Source organism: Acromyrmex echinatior, chromosome 8 (genome assembly GCF_024713525.1).
Source record: "Acromyrmex echinatior isolate Ae372 chromosome 8, ASM2471352v2, whole genome shotgun sequence".
Lineage (NCBI taxonomy): Eukaryota > Metazoa > Arthropoda > Insecta > Hymenoptera > Formicidae > Acromyrmex > Acromyrmex echinatior.
In genome coordinates, this window is record NC_141859.1 from 9,416,344 (window position 1) to 9,437,229 (window position 20,886).

The following is a 20,886-nucleotide window of genomic DNA, read 5'->3' on the forward strand; positions in this document are numbered from 1 at the left end:
CCACATCTTTGGGCTCGGTTATCTTAGTATTACTTATTTTACTATTATTTTATTTTAATAATATTACTCATTTTTATAAATAGTATTCTAGTAGGAGAACTCAGCAAACTGATATTAGGTAAGTACATAGTAATTCTAATAGAATTCAGTAAACAGATATTTCAGTAGGCACATTTTTTATTGAACATAGGACGAAGTCCTAATAATATATCTAATTCATCTCTCACGATAAAAAAAAATGATATATTGAAGTTTTAATACAATTTATGATTGTTCAGAAACAATTCAAGATCGATTATTTCTTATAAGAAAACCATTATGAGCCTAACTAATGGAATTGATGTCTTATCGGATAGTCGCCGTTCGAAAAGACAATTCCATAAAACTTATGAGAAAGCTTCTTACAAACGTGGCCGCAGTGCCACGCCTTTCCAAGAAAATTACGTTAGCGAGAAACGTCTTTGCCATGGTGAACGAAAGAGATAAAAAGCACCAGCCGCACGACAAACGGGAGATTCTAAAAAGGTGTGAGATCAAGCAGTTGCCTAATTGCTGGCCAGGAAAACCTTTCAAGGTATCCCGTTTCTCCCTGCTTTCCCTTCCCTTTCCCTCCTTCTTTTCCCCCTTGGAATCCCCATTTGTCTCCTGAGATGCGTCGGTTTCTCCCTCGTTCTCGCAAAGAGTTGCAACCTCGCCAGATCATCTGCCCCGGGAGATTCTCGCGCTTCCTTCTCAGTTCACTCTCAGTCTTCCTCAGTTAGCCGCGACATCACTTACTCGTCCATGGACGCCTTCAGACGCGTTACTCTTTCTTCGTCCTTTACCCTCCTCTTACCCTCTTTGCGCAAGATACGCTCCTGAAAGGATCTGATTCGACCCGATACGACGGAGACGTCTGCCGGAAGCCAACTGTGGGATTATCCGGCGGATCCCTTTCGGTTAGATGCCGTTCTGCAGATCCCATTTCCAACTGGGTGCGCAGCGTATCTAAGTATAGGACCGACTACGTTCCGCTCTGACGATCAGAATCGCTCGGGCAATCCCACTCGGCCGGCAAATATGACGCGTATACCGTGATTTTTCGCAGAGAGGTAGTTATTTTTCCAGCAACACGATAAAGCTCGACTCTTTTCAGCGTAATTTTTTTGCTTATGCTGTACTCATCATATAAAATGATAAATCTAAAAAACTGAAAATATACCATTTATGAAAATTCGAGAAATTTAAAAATACATTTTAATGGAAAATAGAATTTTCAAATTTTAACCAACGCGAAACGAGGTGATTCAGCATTAAATAAATTAATTCGTAAACGAATATGCGACATTTGAAATATACGCAACGCATATATCAACAAGCCGTTTATATGACAATTATATCAAAAATAATTTCACATTTATGTTTTTTTTTTTAGAGTCAAAGAAAATTGGATCGCGTAAAACTGTAAGTAAAACTGCGCGCTTAACGTAACCAGATTTTCTTATCCGCGTTCAACGAACGGAAGACGCGTTCGGAATCGTAATGAAACTTCATTGCTTCCGGCGGACCTTAGTTCTTTGAGCGGTTGCAGATATGCATGACACGCGACTCCTTCTCACCCTTCTCACTTCACGACCTACTTTTATACACTCTTACCGATTGTCTTAGCCCTTTAGCCTCCACCCTTAATCGTCCTCCTTATATCCGTGCCTGTGACAATTTTATTTGGTATTTATCCACCTCGATTAATTAAATCTTCACCATGTCCATCATCTAATTCTGTGATTCGCGATTATATCGATCAAACGGTCTCGATCAATGATGCCTACAAGCATCCTGTCTCGCCAATTTCCAAGAGGCGATTCAATGACATTTCGCAGACGAATCGAGATACATCTGTTACTTTTGAGCAGCAAAAATATCTCACCGTTTGCAAAGCTTAGAAGTAACGAAGTTTATTTTCGATTCTTCTTTTCTAAATGAGATTATTCAACTTCAATATCTCTCGTAGAGAATCTTCGGAAAATCATAGTGAACTGTTGATTGTTAAGATGAAAATCGACAAATTTCATACTTTTAAGAAAAGCATTATAATCGCAAGATAATATTCAAGCACACGCGAGATTGTGTTTATAAATTTTATTTATAAATAAATTCAGAAATATCAGATATGATATCATCTAATTTATATTAAACAGCGATTACTTAAAAAGAATTTCTGCATTAACAATGTTTTTTTTTTGCAATTTTGAAATCATGATAGAATAATTGAAGGAATCTCATAAAAATGACAGTTTCTTAAAAACTGAATTTCGAGATATGAAGATAAACGAAAAGAGAACAGGTAGAATTCGTTTCCTTTAGTTTCTTCAAAGAAGGACTAGACTAGACTGATCGGATTGCTCGCGTCCAAAAATCGTCGATAGAATCGTCTGCCTGCCAATCGACGGCACGTTCATCGTAGGCAGACGTTTTCGCAGACAAGGCGGATTTATCGAGCGTCGAGATCCTATGGAATGTTCAATTTCCTGGCAATTACATGACCTGCCGCCTTCCAGCCGCTTTTTCACGTTCCTCCTTTGTACGGTTTGGCATCGAAACGGCGATGCAGCATCGCATTTCCCGTCAATGAGAGTCGTGAGATCAACCGAGGAATTCGAAGCTCATGAAAGAAATCAATGTGAAATTCACAAATTCACATCGTCGCAGTATGATAAGAAATTCAACAGAAGAATAGTTTTCTGAGAATTTAGATGATACTACGAGTGCAATATTGGAATGTCACTTTATCTTTCTAAATCTTTCTAAATCTTGCTAAGGCAAGACAGAACTTGACAGATTTTTCAAACTGTAATTATCGTATGTTGAAAATTACAAAGAATTCAAAAAAATGATAATTATGTTTGGTACATTTCTAAGATATTTTTCAAGATATTTTGTATAACGTAACGTACGCTGTTGCCATTTAAAAAACAAAATATTTAAAAAAATATGTCACTATTAAGTCATGCGATATCGAGTCGTTAATATTCGCCTTGTTAGCCATAAAGTCAACCATAAGATACTTATAATAAATCATTATTATCCTCTTACAACTTCCAAAGTGCCTTCTCTGATAAATTATAAAGCCGTTATAAAGTTTATGCGAAAGTTTCATAAATTACGCTAACACAAGTCAAAAGTTTCAGCTTGACAACGTCGAATCATAGCAATTTCGATCATTTTCGGCACGCGCAAATGAACGTAATGCAAATCGAATCGAGTTGCCTGATATCGTCGTTGCCTTTGATTGTGAACGTCCAACATAATTTCCCCAACTTCGAACATTTATGCGTTCGGCTAACATCCGCGCTTGCTGATTACTCGTAAATCGAAGCATAATACTATCGCCTCGATGGTATTATGCTTCTTCGGCCAGAGCATGTGAGAAGTGAATAAGATTATTGGAGCGTGATCGAGGTATCGCATAAATCAGGGAATTTATTTACCGTATATAACGCCGTTCACGACATAGATCTTCTGTGTGATCTCCCTATGTGATCTCTCAATTAATACGATGGACTTTGCCTAAATGCAAATTTTTTTCCACGTACAACTGAATGAAATGAACAATTAAAATGTAACGGCTCGATAGAACCGAAACATTTTCTAGATTTGTTTTCACTGTATCCGCCGGTAATGCGGGAATATTCATTGTAACAGTCATTATTCGATTGGTGTCAACGGAAATGATTTTGCGGCGCTAGTCATGGAAAATCATGAAATGTACCTCCACCACGGACGTATGTTCCCTAATGGAATCCGTGTCGATTAAATATCGGTAACGAATGTTCGGTGCACGTTTGCTGTCATTCGGATGAATGCACCATTGTTCGCGGTGGTCTATATAATCGGAGTTGGAATGTCTCGTTGCGTTTCGACTGTATAACAACGTGTCCGACCTTGCTATGGCTCGTGTGATGATGTGTCACGTCGTATCACTGTTACTTTAGCAGTAGGTACATTTTTCATGAACAAATATCTCTTACGTAAACTTTCTTTCTATGGTCGATACTTTTTTGCAATTTTAACATGGCAGGAAAATCAATGTTCAACCTGATTAATGAGTATACCTATAGAATTTGACAGAGCCTATTGTAAATGCAACTCATTCCCTGTATGTGCAAATAAATTACTTATAACGTACAGAGTATTATGAATTTAATCGTACATTTCACCGATTTGTACTAACAATACGCACCGTTATCGCTTTCCGCTGCTACAGCGAACGCGGAAATTCAAAATGGAAATCGAGCAATCTCGATTAATTCACTCGAGATGTGACCCCCAACGAATTTCGCGCACCAAATATTTGTGTGATACTGATTTACGAATTTTCTCAACGTCGAAAAATTATCCTTATAGTATAATTAACTGCGACGTTTTAATTCTTTTTCTTTCCTCCTAAAGCGGGCCTATTTAGAAAAGTAAAATAAACTTTTGAAACTCAAACTCTGTAATTTTTCAATAATAGACATCTAAGGTATTTAAAAATGTCACTTTGATCCTGTAAAGTCTCGTTTTACGGTTCCAAAAGTGATATAATTTTTGACTTACAAGATTCACAATGTTATCTTTCTACGTGCAATTTTTAACACAGCAGAGAGGCTTTCTCGTGAATAATTTTCTCTTGAATTTGCCAAACGCGTTACGAAAAGCACAGCTCGTTATAAATATCTTTTTTTTTTTTTGTAATTTAGATATTCATTTTCCGACTATAACTGATAGCTGGTGTGCGGAATTGGATGCTCTCGGCGCTTTTCGTTGTTATTTCGCTCGGTATTCGTGATGTAGTGCTGTCGAACACGTCAGAATACAAACAAAAGGGATCACCTATTTAACAATTTTACTTGCAATCGTACATTATGTCCATTCGTATCGCGATTCAATTTGAAATTTGAGCTACGGGTAAACAATAGTTTGCAAAATTTGCAAAAACAAGGCAAATCCGATATTGCAGAAAAAACCCCACGCATTATAAATTGTTCAAGATACTTGATTGTACGCCGGAAAAAATATGTCTTAAGCTGTCCCTATTCATTTATTTGGAAAATTATAAATTAATAGAAAAAGAGAAAAGAATAGTAATTCCATTGCCATTTTGCAATTTTAATTCCTATTAGTTTATTGCGATATCGTTGTTAAAACATAATAACTTGCACACAATAAAAATTAGTAGAGGAAAATTAGTAGCGATGCATCGTCCTTTGTCATCGCGCAGCGCGCTAACGCGAGGATTTAAGATCAAAGATTAAAGCGGTAGATTATCCGCAGGAAGCGAATATCGGGGAGCGGCGCGTGCTTGAATTTTAAGAAGTGCGCTACGTCGTTCCAGGTTTTCCTCTCGGCCGCGGTTTCTTCCCTTGGTATACATTATGGGATTATTTCAGCGTAGCGGCGGACTAATCTTCCCGGGCAAAATTGTTCGCTATCCTCGGCGCTCGTTCCCCGTCGCGAGACCGTGTAATAAACTTTTCTGTGCTTTACGGCCGCCGTGGCAGTAATTTCTTTAGGCGTCAGCTATTAAGCTAAATTTTGCGAAAAGAAGGTCACGCTGATCGTCCAGTTCGTTCGCTAGTTCGTCCATTTGTATTATCAACCATAAAATCCCTATTTCGATATACGTTGAAATTCTGCAGCGTGAGCTGCAGCAAAAGAGAGTTATATCTTATACGCGCGAAACGTCGCTATAAAAGACAAAGTCAAAATGTCTCGATAAAGATAATAACTGTTATATAAACGCTATTATCATTTAATTAATTTTATATATCATAATGTATGATATAATCTTTAAAGATGTATTATAATAAAATTTTTAACGATTTAGTCTTTTGATCAAATTCCCACAGAAATGCAACGTTTTCTAAATTTAAGCAAAATATATTGATTTTCGAGTTAAATAACGAAAAATACTATTATGTATAATGTACCATTTTATATGTTGTATACATATATAAGAGCAATAAAATTTCGTGTAGTCGAAGTTTCGTTTTATCAAGACATTCGTTTGGAATCTCTCTTTGGAACTCCAATGATGCTCGACCTAATTCACGAGGCGGGTAACTGTCGCTGACGTGATTCGCGCACTGTAAAGAGAACTTGTGCTCAAATGGAACTAAAAGATGTGCTTTACAAAGTAGATACTGACATCATATTGACCGCACTCTTATAAATTTTAATAAGACACAGTTTAATAATATAAATGACATTTTTCTTTGCACCACGACATTGAGTGACATCAAATTTCTCTTCCTCTTTCTCTTTCCTTTCTTATCGGTACGATACATGCAAAGATATCTACTTTTGAGACTTCCGTATAATGAATGAGAGAGAGAGAGAGAGAGAGATTGCAATCATTGAAAATCGGAATTGAACGTTCTGCATTTTTGTACATTTGATTACAACTAAGAATTGTACGAACGAAACACGGCGAATCATACACGCGTATCACAGCCATCAGACTGCAAAGTTAAGCGAGAGGATGATATTACCTCCTCTGGTGAGACAGGGAGGATCAAAGTACAGCGGAAACGACTCGTAATCAGTAAAGCTTAAACTCAACGGCGAAATGCGTATTGTCGATCCTCACATAAGCAAATGACGTTTCACGCTCTAGTACTTCCACGAAAGGATCTAGTACGTGTCTCGTGTCTTCTACTCCCCGCGGAGATTGCACCTCTTCAGGACACCTCGGAAATATCCTCGGAATATATATTCGAGACAAGGTAACTCGCGCTAATGTATACGTGACACGTGAGAGCACAGCGAGAGTCGCGCCAGAGCTGCAAAGTATGGCGAGATAAAGTACGTCTGTCATTTTAACAAAATAACAGGGGGCACATTTTCCATCTTTCCTTCCGCCGTATGCCTTGCCGATTTTGAAGCTGCGCGACAACAAATCGATTCGTATCGCACGATTTAATTCAACATTTCGGCATTTGTAAATTCATGAGGTCAAACGGACGCGTAATTAATATCACTAATTTTCGGAAACGGCGCAGCGCGACGGAGTGAGAAGGGACGGGAAGGGGAGGGAGGGGGATTAATCTATTTGCAAAGCTATATTTGCAATATTGTCACAGCAATTATGTAGATTCTTGTATCGTTTTACATGACGTGTGTTTTTTGTGTTTGGCGCTTCGTATCAAATGAAATAAATTTCCGCATGGTCAAAAGGAATATTCGATTACTGCCGATTCTCATTATCCCGCGCCCAAATTGGATTGCGCCATTATACCGATATAACAAGACCGAATTATTTAATCGATTCTACTCCCAGTGATCGACAATGAGATAAATGAACAAAAGCGTCGCTAAGACGAAATGTGCGAAATAGCGATAATTTAAATAAGGCTCGGCGCAATTTCAAAGTCGCGATAAATCATATTTAGCTTTGTTATGCGGACAGGTTTGATTTACTGAGGTATTTACAGTGCGGTAACTCGAAAATTGTGATTTACACGTGGTTTCCCTAGCGTTGGCAGACGCATAAAACACTATAACGCACGTGGCCTCTTCCTCAATTCCTCTAATAATACTAATACTGATTAATTATCGCATCGAGAAATCGACGCCGAAATAAAGTGTGAAATTATTAACATCGGTTCCGTTTCCGAGCTAACTAGATTAAAGCGCGTTTAAATTTAAAGCCTTTAAAATTAAAAGCGTACGGATTGTAAAAGTTAATACATGTTGTATTTAAATAATTATTTTATACAATAATGACATATAATGTTATATATTTCGAAATAAATAAATCAATAACGTGGCAGAATGCTCGGTTGATCAGACCACCAATTGATAAGCTCGAAATCGATATGGTACGGAGACTCTTTGCGATCGCAAAAGATTATAAGGTCGATAGAAAACTATTGTCGAGGGACGCGTCTTTTTAGCTTGAGGGCACTCCTTGCAATCGATGTACGTTCACGGAAAAGGAACGAGGCCGATTGTTCGTTGCGGATGACCGGCGTCGACCTCCGCAACAGTCAAAGATGTTAGAAACGCAATAGAATCGAAGCTCTCTTTTTCGTTATCGTTTCATTCGAGCATTCGCACGCGTATTCGTCTTTCGTATCACGTTGATAGCGAGCTTGCGTGCACTGCCTGAGAATGTCGAAGCTATTGCGAGTTGAGCAAGTTGACGAAATTGGTGGGTTGATCGTGTACACGTACAGTGACAAAGGTCGATGTAACGCATCAAAATTGACCACAATATAGAACGTATATGAAAAGGATATGAAGTAAATATTGATAAAAAATCTGGCATTTAATTAACGCAAATTATTAAACAATAATAAGATTGGAATTAAGACCGTTTTATACGAGTACGAGTATTAAATACGAAAAGTGCCACTTGATGGTCAAAGTTAAATGTTTGAAACTAATACGTATATATACGTATATTCTTTTATCGAAATGAATTTATTTCAAAAATATGATTACGCGCCGTTACTGTCGGACTTTCGCAATCCATCTGAAATCCATTAATGATCCCCTCAAATTTTAATCTTAAAAAACTGTAATAAATTTAATAAATGCAAATTATTAAATTTGATTTAAAACACAAAAAATACTGTAAGACACATTTAAGATGTATATTTTGAAAAGATAATTTTTGAAAAGAAATGGAAGGATGAAAAATACTTATAGAAGAATATAGAATCGTGTAATGTAATAAAGCGATTGATTGATGAATGCGTTTATTATATTAATGATGGAGTCATTTCCTTAAGAGCATTTAATGGGATTCACTGGATGTTATTACATCAGCAATTAAAAAGAGATATCCGTATTCTCGTCGATATGCACGATAAGCGAAAGGGGTCAGCTGGCAAGCCTGGCTCTCGACAGTAATTGGAGCGCGAAGAGTCAAGTTGCATTTCCAGGACGATAACGGTCGTCAAACAAGAATCCTTGTCTCACGAACGCGTGGCGTATCGTAATCGATGAAATCTCGATAGGCAGCCCTTCGGCTTGCGTCGTCTTTTATTCGCTCATTATGAGCTTTCGTTTACAAAAGAATTTCATCTTCTTGCGTAACAATGTCCTATACTGGTTTCTTAGATTTTAAAAAAGTCTCCGACCGAGAGTACTTTGCTTCAGCTCGTTGAAGGCTTTGATCTTGAATTAATGTAAGTCAATCGGTGGACACAACGATAATCGTCCCATCTATATCGAATCAATTCCATCGCCCCAATCGATGTTCATTGCAATGACGGAAAGAAATTCTCTTCAGGCATTTGTTCTTCCCGCTTCCAAGGAGCGTCGTAAGAACCCATCACGGAAAATCCATCTTCTCTCCTTATCTCTTTCTCATTTTTATGCACGGATCATGTTAAGCTTCCCCGAAGTATGTTTTTCTCGATAATAGAACGAGTTATTTATTTTAATTCCAAAGACGAATAAGAAGAGTTACTCGTTTATCTACTTGCGAGTGTGATTTCTCTAATAAACATTTAAGCATTTAATTTAATTAAGCTCTAACCAAGTACAGCTTCCTATGCGGTTTTGATTTGACTCCAGATTTCCAATACACCATCAGGTCAAATTGATGATAGCTTCAACGAACGATGATAGTAAACACGATTTAGAAATCAAATATCCACCCGCGACTCTCATAACGAGTTAAGTTAATCGGTAAAATAAATATGAATGATATCGTCGGTATCGTCGATATTGTCGGTGCCGAAATAAGCTTGGCATAGAAATAAGATTTTCCGAGTATATTTCCGAGAACACACATGTGATTTCGCAATAAATGAGTGCGAAATAGAAATGAAAGAAAACCGATTCACTTAGATATCGTAAAAACTTCATCTAAAATTTAACCTTAAAAAAAAAAACCTTAAAAATTAATCTAAAATTTAACTGAAAGGAAAAAATTTAATTCAAAGTATATACAATGTGAGAAGAAAATAAAAGCTGTCGTAGGCTGTTTGTACATTTTTCAGATCATCAGATTAACAACGTCGATACTGGATGGCTGAAATATTTTTTTGGAGAGCTTTCGCGAGAGAGAGAGCTTTCGTGTTCATGAGAAATAGTTAACGCACTCGCGAATGCCAGCCGATATCTAGCAACGCCGCGTTCAAGTTTCGATGCAAACGCCGCACGCCTCTCGAGCAGAATTGATTTCGAACTGGGTTACGCGGCATACATATGAATGAATCGGCGCCTCTTTTTGAACGTCGAACTCTGCGGTACTTGGCAATTCATAGATTAAGTAAAGCACGGGCCGTGGAACACGTCCGTATCAGAACACCTCGGCGCATTCCTCTCCTTCGGACTTGAGACGGACGTACACTTCATCCAATAAATCTAGCTCAGGCGCTGTATGATCTTCGGTTTCACACAAGAACGATAAATCCGGACGTCGCATTCGAAAGTCGGTCGATTCCGATACCGAGTACGTTCCCTCCCTTTCTTGCTGCCGACTAAGCAGCTGCATCGCTGTATAAACTGACGTGCATTACCAATTCAATTGTTACAAAGTATTATGTCCCAACGTTTCTTAAGCGTCCTTCGCTTTTTGTAAAATACAGAAAATGCGATTGAGCGTTTACAACATCCCACAAATTAGTTAATGCATCTTAAAGATTAATTATTCAACTTAAATCAAAAGGTAATTTCTATTGGTGTACTTTCAATCTTTATTAGAGAATAACAATAAAGCTTGTTTCTAACTCATTAATACATTCTAATATATCTACGTTTGTAGAAATTAAATAATGTAACTTTTTTAAATCTTAGACAGATTATAAAAAGATGAAATGATCTAATACATTAATCTATAAAACTTTCAGAATGAATCACTGAAGAATAAAGTCTCACTCTTAAAGATTAAAAATTGAGCTATTCTTTTTCAAGACTAGTTCAATCTTCATTCTTTAGAATAAGATTTTACTCCAATGAATCTAGAGAAGTACGGATTATTAATCTTTAATATTTGGACGATAAAATAACGAATTGACATATGTTCGTACGAGCAAATTATACGAGTCAACAACGTTAACACCGCACTTTCGTATGTCTCCGGTAACTATAAATCGGCAGGAAACCATGAATATATATATAATCCCAGCGATCTAATCTCTCCCATGAGGCACGAGCAAAAAGAGACGACTACGTGAGTTATGGCCAGACCAATCTTTCCCTCGCTTATCCCTGAGTTATATCTAATCCTTAGCGATGAATTCATCTGCCATCATACCGTCCCCAACACGTATATGTGACATCCGCTTAATGCATATACCGAATGGTACAAAATACCTCCCATTAGTGCTTAACGAGACTATACCTCATGACGAATGTGTTTAAAGGGAAAGTTCTACAATACGAAAACGCGATTGAAACGCAATGAAACGTAATAAAAACAAACGAGATTCACTCCATTAATTTTTGAGTACACGAGCATTACGTGATTTTGCTTTTACGAATTTCTGCTCGCTCGTGGAAAAAGCTGGGCTGAGACGCGAGATCAATCCAAATTTTATCGACGCCACTCATAATGCCACGTTCTATAATTTTATTTGCCTTGCGCAAAGCTCCGTTAGTTGCCCTAATTGCACAGCTGCCACAACGGCCAAACATTATATATATATATATATATATATATATATATATATATATAGCAAAGGCACCTGCATACTTGGTTCAATGGTACTGTCGAGAGACCATGGTGTCGCGCTGGTGCATGAGTGCACTTCCGGTAATCCCCGCAGTTTGCCCGGGACAGGTGACGCTCCATTGTGTCGATAAAATATTGACACTCGATATTTCGCCTTATTTACTCACAGGCTAGGCTAGAGAAAACGTTAGAAATCGGTGTTTACATCGGTGTCGTCCACTTTTTTTCCGTCGTCTCTAATTTACTCTCACGAACGTATTACTTTTAGTATTATATCTTGCCATTAGTGAGATTTTATCCCGAAAGAAAAAGAAAGAAGACATGCGGGATGTCTTGCGCATTGCTGAATTTAACTATACGTCCGTAACGTGCCAGATTTAATTTTTCGATTCGTAATGTTCAAATTGACTGGATTCATTCACTTTTGACTTAGGTGACATAAGCGAGCTGGATTCGTCTCCGTAACTACTTAATATTAATGTTTTTGTTATCCTTTCGGATTTCCCAACTACTTTTTTTCCAGTAAAACAATTTCAACTTTTTTTTTTCTTGAAAAAGAAGATAGTTAGAGCGCAATGACGTTGCGATTTTTAAATTATAAAATATTAAAAAGTTTTACATAATAAGATTGCTTTTTTGATCCTATTTCATAACGTTCCCCAACACTTTTCTCTCAACGAGTTAATATTTTATGAATATAATATCGTGCTATTATAATACGACATTATTATCGCATTAATTTATAAACAATCTAAGGAAATTGTATCATAAATTATTTTTGGATACAAGTAAAAGAGATACCAGCGAATGATACGGATTCTTTTTTTGGGAAATATGCGTTTATCTCACTCACCGTTTTGTTCCCCAAATTTTTGACACGGCAGTTGAGATACGTGGTCTTTCCCAGCAGGGCGGTCACGTTCTTCGAGGCCGATTTGTCGAAATACGGTCCCGATCGTGTGGCCTCCTCCAAAGCGTTCTGGTTGTATGTGTCGCTGTTCTTGCCGCTGCCGCCGTATGGCATGTTGTGGCAGTGTACTTCTGAAACACGAGAAATCGAAAAAAAACTGTGTAAATGTGGCAATTTCAATGCTGAACGAGAGAAGACATTCGTTCGCGGCGACGTATCTTCAAGCACTGTACGTATTCTTTGTTTCCAATGTGTCGATTGTTCTTGCATGCTGAAAATCGAGAAGAGAACGAAAAAACGAATTTCCTTGTACAAGATCGACCGTAGTTGTTCGCGCATTATCATTCAAGAAACAACGTTGCCATGTAATGCGACAGAAAGTTAAAAAGTAAAGAGGAAGTTGGAAATTTTAAAAAATTACCTTCGTGATGAATAAAAATCGGCACAGTCGATTTTTTTGTTACAGCATATTAGATTTTGTGTTATGTATTTTATTGTCTGAAGTGCGAAATGTAATTTTTCTTAGCAAATTTAAAGCGAATTCTTTGTGAAAAAATTATAATTAGAGAAGAAAATAATTAAAATAAAATAATAGCGAACACAACAATGGAAATGAATATGTAAGTATAACGTTCATTTGTATGTAACAAAAAACATTTTGTATACATCATAAAATGTAATTATGATATTAATAATAATAATAATAATAATAATAATAGTAATATTATCATTGCTTGCATGAGTAGTTACCATATTATGCTAAACTATTAATTATGCTCATTAGAAAGCGGCTTGCAATGCGTAATGGTTTCTCATTAAAAAGCAAGAGGGAATGCGCAAATACGCAAGTATAGTTAATAAAAAAAGCCGGGAGATTTTAATTAAATGAGCATAGCTATTACATAAAATTTGACTGATATAAAAAGAATTATTTATCTAGTCTCAGATGTGCAAATTACATAACAAATTGCGGAAAGAAAGTTGCGAAATTAACAAAATGTAATGTCGTTACTCCTTACTACTTGACATTTATTATCGCAGAAATAACCTATTCTCACATCAATGATTTCTGTGTTTCTTTGCGCCTCTTTCTCTCTAAGAAACAGAAAATAAGAAAATCTCTTCGTCATCATTTGTACCGCTAAGATGTTTTCATTGTAACGTCGCGATAATAGCACGCAATGAACAAAGGAAAATGGCATGTGCATCGCGTAATGCATTTCTTCTGCCAAAAGCTGGTTCGTTTTATTCGATTAAACTTCGCTGAATGCATCGCAGCATTGCACTGAGACAATAAATGAGTCGTTGAGTAGAACAGCAACACAAAGTAATTTTTTTTCATTTCGGAAAATATTAGTAAAGTTTAGGAAAAATACGAATATTTTATTACAGTTTAACTAATAAAAAAAATGTGTAAAATTTTACGCCATGTATGTGAAATAGTTCAACAGCTAGGAAGTTTATATTAAGCTTTTATCTTTGATATTCTATTGTATTACTCATTAACCGAGTGCTATCAAATGTATTAATTCGAAATAAATAAAGATAAAGAGAGTGCAGAAAGAGAATTAAATCGATCGATTAATGGCGCAAATATTTATACTTATCTTGGATAAACCGAGTTAAGTGTTTTGAACTGTGAGTAAGCTGGCAATAAACTTCTTGAAGCAAAGTATCATCGTCGCGGACACCCCTGAGAGTTACGAGAATTGTTTATCGGTTCAGCAACTTTCGCGTTGAATCGACGACAAGGAAATAATTTTCTCAAGACGATATCATCTAATTTTCGCAAGTTTAAGAACTCGCTCGTTTCAACCACGTCACGTTCACGAATGTCCATGTAGAAACAAATTAATCACGATAATTTGCGCAACGTGAATATCCCATGCACGTGAGATAGACAAGGTAGAATTTGTCGGAATTAAAAACGTAATTTGCAATTACCTTGCTCAGCCATGCGTACGCAGGATGAACCTGGTCGTTTCCCATCGCCGCGCCGTCCCAAATTTGTCAAACTCGTTCAAACGGGCTTTAAACGAACCGAGGCGTTCGAAAAGTAACTAGCGCCGCGAATTATCACGCTTTTGTGCGGGCGCAGTTTATTCATCTCAGCTGAGGTGATCGAGAGCACGGATATAATTGGCTGTCGCTGTTACGATCCCGAAAGGCCAACTGCTGCAGTCACGTCGACCGCTCGTTTCCGCCGGCGCGGCGCGGCGCGGCGCGGCGTCAGGCCTCGCCTCTATATAACCAGCTATCATACGCTAGTTACGCTCTATTGCCAGAAACTCGGTGAGTATATAATCGAATTTCGTCGCTCTTGATTAGGCCGTGATTACACGAGGAGACGCGCTCGCGGCTGATGCGGCAAATATTGAATCTCGGCGCGGCAGCCGACCCGCATAATCCGTCCCGTTTTCTCTTACCAGCGACACTTTAGGCGCTTCCAAACGTCGCCAGTTATCCCCTCGAGTGGCTGGAGAACTTTATCCGCGACTTTCGTATCGCGAATTCTCCACGGTGTTACTCGACGTTAATCCGTTTCTCCTCCAGTTCCCGATCCCTTTGCGTTTCTCCGCGTAATCAGCCCGTTAGATAATATTCACGCGAGAAACGTCGCTCTGAACGTAGCATTGAATGAAGACGCAAAATGAATTATAGGGAACAAAACTTTCCAGAAGCAATAATCAATTATACATAGCTGGTTAACAGCAGAAATATCAAGTACGAGCGAAAAGTACTTCGGAGGGAGTTTAAACGTAATGTTTTCTTTACTAGTATATTCAGTCGAAACTGTCATAATAATGATAAAACGAACTTTCAAAATTTCACGTTATATCTCTCCGAATAACAAGATATCATTTTTAATTACCAATAAAATTTTACCACTTGGAGAAGTCATGTGTTAATTTTAATACTACACGGTTAATACCGAACGTGGTTTCTAATCTACTTCTGTGTCGATTTAAAAATTGCGATAATATAATAAATTTTCTATTTTATTGCGCTATTATATACGCGATATTATGAATAATATTATCTTTTATATATATATATATACACACGTATATTATGAAAGAGATACGCTGTATCGTGATTGCGGCGTATGTAACAAAACTTTGCTCGCAAGTGAGTCGCGACAAGTTTCTTTATTAAATTTAGCGAAAGGCTGCGAGCAATTTCAACGGGTCTGTTTTATTTGGCGACAAGAAATTCGAGCTCTCACGAAAGGCCGCTAGAATTGGCCAAGTTTCGAACGAACGGGTTACAAGAGCCAGCCATGCTTGTACAATGGTCTCAAGCTAATTTAATTATGAATCAACGCCATTGACCACCTTTCCACCTCGCAATCTGCTCCATTTCCTCAATTTCCTTTCCTTCCGTTCATACGGCCGTGACCAACATTTTGCTTTTAACTTAATTTAGAAAAGATGCAAACTCAATTTAAAAAGATGTGATATACCCTATCATTTAATAAGGGTATCACCTAATTTTCTTATATAATTTCAAACGCATTTCCACAATTGCAACCGAATTGAATGACTAAACGCATTTTCATCTGCGAAAATTAATCATTTTGAAATTAAGGAGGATAATAAATACAAAATAGATGAATCAAGTAATGAAAAAGAGTTACAAGGAAAGGAGAAAGAATTACAAAAGTAAGAAAGTATAATGATCCGAGGCGGATATATTTCGAATCGCGCTATCGTTCCGTCTTGTTTCTTGCCTTTGTTTCTAGTCTACGGTTTCCATCTGTACCGTGTCGCCGACAAAAATGAGAATTTATCGTCGACTCGTGAGAGAACGGGTGTAAATCCGCGTGTTTCCTCTTTGCGCTCAACGAACGCGGTAACGCGTTCCGGCAGATATAGCAACAGCAGGTTTAATCGCGATACTTGTAGCGCGTTTATCTCACTCGATGGTCCATTAAATCCCATGGCTCTGGATAATATCGAGTTATGGCTGACGAGCCGCGGAATGCGCGCATCAGCGATTCCCTGGTGCATTTCGAATTACACGCTGGAATCGAGGTCGAGACGCGCTTCGTTTTGATTCGACGCTACCAGGGCGATTCGCGCTCCTTCGTAATGTTCCACCTCGAATCAAGAGGCGCGGGAATAGCTTTTGCCTTTTGCGATGTTCCGCGAAGGACATATGTAGACCCGCGAGGCCTGATCTGGTGTAGTGGGTCGCGTCCTTGCAGCCAGATCCTCTCCTAAATTTCGAGATTTTACGGCCCGCGAAGTCGAAGCCACCTCGTAAAATATCTGCGGCGATGGAAAGTCGGACAGGATAAGGAGACACAACCCTGCTGGATAGGGACGAGATGTAGCGCCAGTAAAAGCTAGGCAAGAACAGGAGAAATAGAGAGCCGTACAGTTATCTTTCAATCTACTCCAAAATCTATCCTTGTTCGGCCAGATCGCAAAGTAGACGTCGTCTCCTCTCTCTCTCTCTCTCTCTCTCTCTCTTGATCTCCTGTTTTAAAATTCAGATTCACAACTTTTGCTTAAACGTCTAGTAGACCGAAAACTACATTCCCATTTTTCAATTTTTAGTTCAACCACAGTGTATCTCCAGTCTCGCAAAACTCGCGCAAAAATATTCCAAAAATTCGCGAGTGTGTGAATTCAATCATTACTGTTATTATAAATTACTGTTATAAATCGTGCAATATTGCCAGTTTTATAATTAATGATTGTTCACTTCGAAAGCTTTGGTCTACATACAAGTAGTATTGTCAAGTTATGTTAATTTCTAAATAAGTGAAGTCTGAAAATAATTTCAAACCTGCGGCTTGTAAGTAAGAAACTTACTCAGTACTGGTATAGAGATGGCAAGAAAGTTTGCACGAAGGTTCACATTTCTATCATAAATTTTCTTCCTTTCTCCAAATAAATTGGTTTCAGCATTAATGGTGCTCATCGCGATGCAATTCCAATGACTGCATGGTGGCCTCCGCCAAGAATTCGCTGCAGGAATAAAATAATTGTCGGGGGAATAAAATTTGCCGCGATAGAGCGGGATGTATCAATTCGATCGATGGCTAATGTATTATGGTCGACACACATGAATAACAAACAATTTTATATTGTTTACGGAAAGATACATCTTGATGGAAAATAAATGTCACCGAGGATGATCATTGCTTTAAAACCAAACGTTGCGGCAATTACGAGGAGAAACAGAGTGATGTAATAAATAATGTGATACTGCATCAATCTCTCGTGCACATGTATTATATACAAATGTAACCGTGACTATGCTTTTATTATGTTAAAATCAATTACATTAATAATTTGCATTAATTTTGCTATGATCAAAATAACTAACGCGCTGTAAAAGAATATGTTTATATGCTTGTGAAATAATGTAAGCTTATTGTATTAGGTGCGCAACTAAGTTCTCGCTGTTATTTTGATGCATTTTCATCAAAATAACAGCGAGAACTTAGTTGCGCACCTAATAGATATTGTTGTAATTATTCAGACATTAATTTCATATTGGAAGCAATACTTTATCTCACAAAATATTTCTAAAAATATAGCGATTATTGATGCTAAAGTTTCCGTCAACTCGAGTATATGTTCTGTTTAATAGAGACCCAGTAATTATATATTGCAAATAATGAAAAAGTATTTCTGCAAACATATATTACATCATTCTTTCTCTTTTTCAGATAAAATAGCGTGATCGATGGGGAATACATAGAGCACGTACAGCCAAAATCGTTGAAAGTATGTCGCAAGAGAATCAACTCGGAAGGTTTATGATTGCTTCGCGTGTCGGAGTGCAAACTCTCATGCATCGTGGGCAAGGATTTTCGATGGATGCAGCGGGTGTGTAAAATGTCCTAGCTGGAGTTCTCGGTTGGAGCCGGTTCGGAAACGGGTTTCGCCGATAAATAAGCTTGACCGTGGGGTGTCATATTTCTTTGTCGCGCCGTTGCGCCAACGCGCTATCTCGCGGTGCACGGTGCGGATATTATTTACGATCCGCTCGGGGGAGATTTATTATGGAATTGATTTCCCGCACGGCCGATCGGATTAATTTTCACTTTCGAAACGCACGCGAGCGCCGATTGGCTGCCATTTGTTCCGCACGTAGCAGAACGAACGCGCGAAATTCATCGGTACTGTTTGGTATCCCTTCTGCACGAGTTGACAGGATGAATTTCCGATGAGCGTAATGAAAAACATCCGTGGCGTGGAAGAATTGTAACGAATGTTGTAACGCGATCCGCCATTGTCTTGAGAATTGTCGCTAAGAGCATCTCTCAGCAGTTTTGCGTGACGAGTAATGTAATAGGGCTGGGAAACAAATATCAGTATGAGAAACAATAGCCATCATTCCGTAGGGAACATATGTTAAACGAGCAATAGCTGGGAAAAGAAATTTATGAATTCTTATTTACTTAATTTATTTCATTATCCAATTCTTAACAATTCTTCTGTACGGTACAATTGGCTTTGGAAAGAAGTTTTACTGTTGTCGAAGACCAAAAAAACGATGATGATGCTGGCGACAGACCGCATCCAATGAAACAAAGACCACCTGTGAACACGTCATTAAGTCTTCATATAATAGCTTGACTCCTCGAGATAACGCAAGAAAGCGTGTATTTTTAAGGGCTCATTAGTCTAACGAGCACTTAGTCGCATATTAGATGCAAGAAAGCTTTCATTATCGTTCGTCGCCACCACGAATCGTTTCAACAAGAAGTTCGATATCCATAACATTAAATGCTTAGGGAACCTTGGAAAACCTACCTTCTAAACTATAATACAATCGTACTTATTGTCAACCTCGTGTCTACAATAGCACTCACATCTCAGTTAACTCTATGATTGCTAATGTCGATTACGGAATGCAACCTCGAGACAGTTATCTACTTCATAGGATGGATCACGACAGCCGTCATGCAGGATGATAATCTTCGACAAAGAAACTGGATAACGACGCTTAGATGTACACCAACGACTCGATGCTTATCTCGCAAACGCTTCATCGTTCCTCGCGTAAATACTAGTCGCCTCGTTCATCTTACTGAGGAATGACGTCGTGCTAAGTCGTCGTCACATCGTTGAGAGCGAGAGAGCACTGAAAAAAGAAAGAGAGAAAAGGAGTGAGAGGGGGAGGGAGACGGGGGGGAGAGAGAGAGAGAGAGAGAGAGAGAGAGAGAGAGAGAGAGAGAGAGTGCAAGTAAGGTATGAAGCAGTCCGTTGAATGAAATTTGCAATGGAAATTTAATCTGACTCGATTCGTCTCGCGTAGCCAACAGTCCTCTCTTTAACGCCAGTCATTGTTATGTTTTGCGGAATTTTCGACAGGGAATTGTGCGCCCCAGGAAAAGAACGCAGTAATATCGCGTCGAGCAGCGTCTGTCTTCCTCGCTTCTCAACCAACTCGCCGTAATTATGTATTCCGCCGAGAAATGATGGACTCTTCTGAATATCATGTAGCTAAGATATATTGTAAAATAAATCATCATTTAGTAAACGTAAAAGGAACGCATATGACAGTTTTATTGCTTTCATATTGATAAAAAAAATTATTATGTTACAATTATCGTGCCGATATCGTACTCAAATAAGATAACATCTTTGATTTATATAAATCTTTTCATATTTATGTAATAAACTGAAGGTCATTAAATGACCTCGTATTCAAAATTAATACAACGATATGATAATAATTGATTTATAATCAGTATAAATCAATTATTATATTATGTAACAACTTAATAAGTAACTGTAAGTTACATACACTTGCCTCAAATGTATTATGCTCTATAGGAAATAATAGAAAAAAATCTTTTATAACAATCGATAAAAAAGTTTATAAATCTTGTCCCAGCTTTTTGAACTGATTATCAATGATATTAATATTTTAACGGAAGTAGAAATATAGGGAGAATAAAATATTCGAAAATCTTCTATAATATTTATAATATTCTATAATATTTATAATATTTATATAAAGTACGAGCAAAATCCTCGAAAAAAATAAATATGTATTGATATTAAAATTTAGTAACACGTCACATAACGCCGAAAGTTTTCACTAGCACTAACTTGAAATTTTCATTAAAACTGTCGTGTAATATACTACAGATAGCACCGTGGCTTGAGTTTCTTCTCTTTGCCGTTTATCGAGCAAGCCACTTAAATACATCACCAGTAATTATGCAAAATTCCTTTACCTAGAAAATCGCAAGAGACGTTTTTTCGCTAGTCGAAAACCTGCCTAACTCATCTTGGAAAGAGGAAAAGGAGCGAAAAGAGGAAATAGTTTAGAGTAGACCTCGTAGAGTAGACTTTCGCAA

General features: G+C 37.7%; 1 protein-coding gene across 6 annotated transcripts in view; it reads right to left on the minus strand.

The window, feature by feature from the left end:
- Nucleotides 1-20,886, minus strand: part of LOC105148322 (neurotrimin) — a 378,921-nt gene that overhangs the window by 131,571 nt on the left and 226,464 nt on the right. For 5 of the 6 annotated variants that reach the window (XM_011059981.2, XM_087408694.1, XM_011059983.2 and 2 more), the window contains exon 3: nucleotides 12,501-12,688. In XM_011059981.2, the coding sequence (XP_011058283.1) occupies nucleotides 12,501-12,688 (188 nt within the window). Of the gene's footprint in view, nucleotides 1-12,500; nucleotides 12,689-14,501; nucleotides 14,765-20,886 lie in introns of those variants that run through there. The other variant, XM_011059984.2, reaches the window with a different exon arrangement.